General features: G+C 42.2%; 1 protein-coding gene across 1 annotated transcript; it reads left to right on the top strand.

The window, feature by feature from the left end:
- The first annotated feature begins 2,322 nt into the window (after positions 1–2,322).
- On the top strand, positions 2,323–5,473 carry LOC134644589 (cytosolic 5'-nucleotidase 1A-like). The gene is made up of 6 exons (XM_063497675.1): positions 2,323–2,370; positions 3,707–3,817; positions 3,993–4,116; positions 4,564–4,695; positions 4,799–4,983; positions 5,159–5,473. Exons 1-6 carry the CDS (start codon positions 2,323–2,325, stop codon positions 5,471–5,473), a joined length of 915 nt encoding a protein of 304 aa, XP_063353745.1.
- The last annotated feature ends 253 nt before the right edge of the window (positions 5,474–5,726 follow it).

The following is a 5,726-nucleotide window of genomic DNA, read 5'->3' as shown; positions in this document are numbered from 1 at the left end:
AAGGTACGGTAAGCTGAACACAGCTTCAGCCGTCTCTTTGTTGGAAAATATTAACGCGACCGCACCACATTTTCTTGTTAGTAACTGTAACTAACAGAAGGTTGAATGCTAAATGAACAGTATAGAAACTTATACAAACTTACAAACACTGGTATCAGAACTCAAATAGAATTCACCTATGAACTTTGGGGCCTTTTATACACTGCAGCACACCTTCCCTGCAGCTGAGCTAGGAACCACACCTCCGCCACACACTCATCTGAGTTTGTGTGTTTTTCCGTGTTACGGCCCTAGCTGGGCCTCCTGAAACTGCCCTTGTGTGGGTGTGGTGTTTTCTCTCCGCCTCTTCCTCTCTTGCTCCACCCCTCTGTTCCTAGGAGTTCCTATAGGAGAGATCCTATAGTGTAGAGTAGGGATGGGTATCGTTTAGGTTTTATCCGATACCGGTGCCAAACCGGTACTTTTGAAACGGTGCTCAAACCGGTGCTCAAACCGGTGCTTAAAGAATGGAGAACACAAAATTGGTCCAAAAACCTCTCACGTTCAGCTGTTTTTTTGTAAAAAAAAGATAACAATGTTAGCCTTTTCTTCAGCTATAGGGCATATTTGGTATCACTCTTGGCTGGAAGCAGTGCTTAAACAATGGAAAAAACACAAACTTTGTCCAAAAACCTCTCATGTTTAACTGTTTCCCACTTTTTCTTTGGTCATTTTAGCCTTTTTGGCCAGGGTGAAGGGAGTATCAGCCATCAAACAAGAAGACAGCCGCATGTAACTACGACGGTGTTTGCTAGTTCACCTTACGTGCATTAATTTAATAACGTGGTTAGCCTACTCAACGTAAATTACACACGAACAACATTAAGCTACTCACGCAGAGAACGGCTGCTGCTGCCATCATCATCCGTCATCATCTCTGCTACACTGGCAGGGCTAGGGGCCAGGACTCTACTCTTCGGGTTCTTGGGGGATGGTGCTAACTCCAAGTCCGATAACAGGCACCACAACCCCAGTAGATGTGCACGGTGTGAGGTCTCACAGCAAGCTATCAAACACGGCCCATTTCTCGGCTTTAAAAAAAAACGCTATGCGTCGCCAGGTGTTTCATCGGATTTGAGGTGTTACCTCCTTTGACAGTATCACAGTATCACCTTAAAGCACTTGTTGCAGGCTGCTGAGTTTGCATCTTTTGCTGTGAAGTACAGCCAGACTTTTGATCGCTTCGCCTTGGGCATTTTTCTTCTTCTTCTTCTTCTTCTTCTTCTTCTGACATTTGTATTGGCGGTTGGCAAACAACTGAAAGGTGCATTACGGCCACCAACTGGTATGGAGTATGGTCTGGAACAACGCTCAAAAAACAAACAAACAAAAAAAAAAAAACCCAAATCCTGCCAAACAGGTTCCCCTCTTTGAAAAACAGAAATAAGGCCTGATAACTCTTGCTTCCCGATTCCTTTTGCAACAAATCAACAAGATCCAGTTTGATTTTTAGGTTACTGAGATTTTGAATCAATTGCCTCCTCTCAACCTGATACCTCTGACACTGCAACATGACATGTTCTACAGTTTCCTCTACCCCACAGTAATCACATTTTCCAGTACTATGTTTCCCTATCAAGAATAATGTGTCATTCAAGCCAGTATGTCCAAATCTCAATCTGGATATGATCACCTCCTCCCTCCTAGTCCGTCCTGCGTTTCTCATTCCTCCCACCCTCCTCTGAATCTTATACAACCATCGTCCCTTCCTTTCCTCCTCCCACTGCTTTTGCCATCTTGCTCTCATAACTTGCCTTACCATACTCCTTATCTCTGCTTGGCCAATACTAACAGCCATGTCAACCGCCCCATGCCTTACGGCCTCCTTTGCAACTCTATCTGCCTGTTCATTTGCCCACACTCCACAGTGCGCTGGAACCCATAAAAATACGACTGCAAGTCCCATCATGTGCAGCCGGAAAAGTGTCTGCTGAATTTCCCCCAAAACATCTGCCCTACTGTCTGAGTGACAATGCTGTAGACTGACCAATGATGAACTTGAATCTGAACAAATGACAGCATGTAATGGCCTCATGTCCTCCACCCACTGAACAGCTAATAATATTGCAATCATTTCCCCAGTGTATACACAAAGCCCATCACTAATCCTATTACCCATTTCCACCGAAAACTCTGGGACCACAACTGCAACACCGGTTTGTCCGGTTGAGTTCTTTGAGGCGTCTGTATATATCTGAACATAACTATAATATTGGTCAATGTAAGCCTGTACTGCATGAGCGTTCAAATTAAATGCCTTACCCTCATTCTTCTTGTTCAACAATGTTAAGTCTACGACAGCATCAGGAAGTAGCCATGGAGGCACTGCTGGTAACGGCACTCTGCGACTAATCTTGGGCATTTTTAATCTGTAGCGGGGCCAGGTACGTACGTACCTGGCCCCGCCTACTATCCTCGGAAACGTAAAATGATTGGCTAGAATTGGCTCAGGAAAACAAAAGCACCGAAATAAAGCACCGAAATGTGCGCTGCTTTTCGGTCTGGTTACTACCGTTTATGTCAGAACCGGTGCCATCATGGCACCGGACACCGGTACCCATCCCTAGTGTAGAGTTGTGGAAGCAGTGTGCAGTGTAGCTGCTTCACGTGAGTAGTGTGGGCTTATGGGCCTCGGCAGCAGTAAAGCTAGCTGCTGCTAGTGACAGGGTGAGCTTGTGGGCCCCTGGAAGTGCCTCCTTGTGGTGTGGAGTTTTTTGTTTGGCTGTTGTGTTCTTTGTTGTTGTGACCTTTTTCTTTTTCTAGTGTTATTGGAAAAACGGTGGTGCCGGCTCTTTATGTTAAGGTTGTCTATAATAAAAACTATCTTATTTACTAAACGCCTGTCTGTTCTCCTTTCATTCTGTTCTGGACCCATTTGTTACCAGTCCCCACACACAACCCTAGACCTTCTTCGTGGGGACGTAACATTCCGTCTGGCCGGATGCAGCTTTCTGCAGCATCTTTTAAACATCCTTATACTCTGTGGCGGGACGTGGTCTGCGGTGCCACTACAGGGGCGGCAGACACACCTGAGCGGCATCACAATCACGCCTCGCCGACTTAAAAGCTGAACTAGGTCCTGCAGTGTTGTTGTTGGTAATGTGTGTTTGTGAACGGCAAACGAGTGTTAACAACAAGATGCTGGAAGCACGAGCATGAAAGTATGCAGTGTGATGTTTAATTACTCATCACCACAATATATGTATGTGTTGAACAGAAATTATATCCTTCCTTGTCACTAAAAACCAATTCTGTAGGATGATTTTCACCAACTAACTCAGATTGATTGTTAGGAAAAATTGTGGGAAACAGAAAGAAAGTGGGAGAGTATAAAGAGTTATCACACCAGACCCAAGAGCAGAAGACAAAATTGAATGGCAGTAGTAGCAACTCGCTGTGGCAACTCGGTGAATAAAAAAAAAAATCCAGTCATTTTCATGAAGGTCTTCTAGACAGAGAAAGATTTAAGGTTGAAAACTGATTCATAACAAGTTCCTACAAAAGTACAGATAAAGCATTAAATCAGCAAGCAAGAAGTGCAAAAAATAGTGAGATAACATACTGTATGAGTGCAGAGGTCAAATAAGAAAATTGTTGACAATTTATTTTTAAACTATGCAAAAGAATGTCTTTATTGAATTGTGGAAAACATTTTTTTCTCCTTCAGCCTGAACCAGAGATCCCACTGCCAGAACCAGAGATCACCATTACCATGTCTTCAGGACTCCTCTTCAAGCAAGAACAGCAGGGCTGTGGCCCTGCCTTCAAATTTGTTGAGGTGATATATTATGAGGGGGAAAACACATACACAAAATTGCATGTAGTGGTTATGTGGAAGATGAGAATATACCACATAAGACAAAGCACCACAGAAACCAGCACACAAATACTGCACTCACACAGTTACTTAACATTCACTCGAATTTAATTTCTCTTCCTTGTCCTGCTCTCAGGCTCTGAAGGCAGTCAATGCTGAACTCAGAAACCATTACCCTGAGAGTGAGGAGCTCTTTAAAGTCATACTCATCGATGACAGCTCATCATCAGACTTTCTCATGGATCGGATCCGTGAACACGGTGAGTTTATGATACCTCCAAACACACTATTATTTCAAATACATGTGTCTTATGAGGAAACTTCTAAATTTTGAGAAAATGGATAAATGGAAACAATTAGACTGAGACTGAGACAATCTTTCCACTTCTAAGTGATTCTGATCAACTCTTGTTTACCCCAATACCCTTTCTAAATCATTCAGGCTTCATTTGTACAGCACTTTTCATGCCCTTCAAATTTTTACATAGATTAATGACAGGCTTACAATAAGACAACAAAAAAACTAAAACAGAATCTTATAAAGTAGAATACACTTGAAAGTGTAAGTACTCTAAAAGCAAGTCAATACAAAAATAATAGATATAAGTAAGTAATAGTAACACTATTGCTAACACTACTCTGATGAATCTAAACAGTTTTGGTAAAACAGATGGTCCAGCAGCCTTTTCATTCCTTCTTGTTTGCAGGGCTGGAAGAACTTATCACTCTGTTACCTGTGACTGAAGATCAACTTGTGAGTGAGTTAAAAAGAAACAACACCCACCTGTACCTGTCTGATGAACCAAACAGGTTGAAGGTTCAGGAAGCTTTGAATGAAGGTAAAAGTGTTAAATGTTGTGCTAACTTTAAGACGAAGTGCAGTCTGTGCTGTTGTACTTTAATGACTCTGTGTGTTACTGTGAATGAATGTCCCTGCATCAGGTGTAGCAGCTGCTATCATGTTCACACCAACAAACATCATCACAGAGTCTGAGAATCAGCTGCGTGTTGCCTTTGATGGCGACGCTGTCCTCTTCTCTAATGAGTCAGAGCTCGTGTTCAAGAGTGGTGGACTACAAGAATACTTGAATAATGAGCAGCAAAATGTTGAAAATACAATGAATGGGGTATGATAGTAACACATTTTACCTTCTTGTCATATTTTATAACGCCTCTGTTAGATTGTCTGTTAGATTACATTCAAGTAGACTGATATCAACTAAATTATCCAAATGCACTTTCCTGCTTTGACCAGATTGTCATGTGTTGAGTCACTCCTCTTCTTCTCTTTTCTTTATTCAGGGACCATTCAAAGGATTCTTAGAGGTTTTAATAAAACCGCAGAAAAAGTTGCATAATAAAGGCCTGTACAAGAAGTGTCCCATTCGTACCTACCTGGTGACATCTCGAGGGGCAGGCTGTGACGGCTACAGAGCTTTAAACACTCTGCACCGGTGGGGTCTGGAGCTTGATGAAGCTGTATTTGTGGGAGGGGCTGACAAAGGTCCTACACTGCAGAGGATCAAACCTCACATCTTCTTTGATGACCAGCAGAGACATGTTGATGCTGCATTGTCGGTCGACACAGTGGCATGTCTGGTGCTCTCACCAAACTAACAATAAATAGCAATCTGTTGATTGGATTTTATAACTGCTGGAAATATATGAACTTGAAAATTATGTTTCCATAATGCTTCATAAATGCAAATAAATTAACAAACAAAAATCTTTATCTCATCTGTGGTCTGTTGTGTTTTTTTCTGCAGTATCACTGTTTTTGTACATTTTTAATTCTATAAAATGCTTCTTAGTAAATCAGCTGTTTGTGAAAATCAGCTGATGGTTTTCTTTTCACTGTTGAGTGAAAAGC

Source organism: Pelmatolapia mariae, linkage group LG16_19 (genome assembly GCF_036321145.2).
Source record: "Pelmatolapia mariae isolate MD_Pm_ZW linkage group LG16_19, Pm_UMD_F_2, whole genome shotgun sequence".
Lineage (NCBI taxonomy): Eukaryota > Metazoa > Chordata > Actinopteri > Cichliformes > Cichlidae > Pelmatolapia > Pelmatolapia mariae.
The sequence above is the reverse complement of the archived record's forward strand: the minus strand, read 5'-3'. Positions and strand labels throughout refer to the sequence as shown.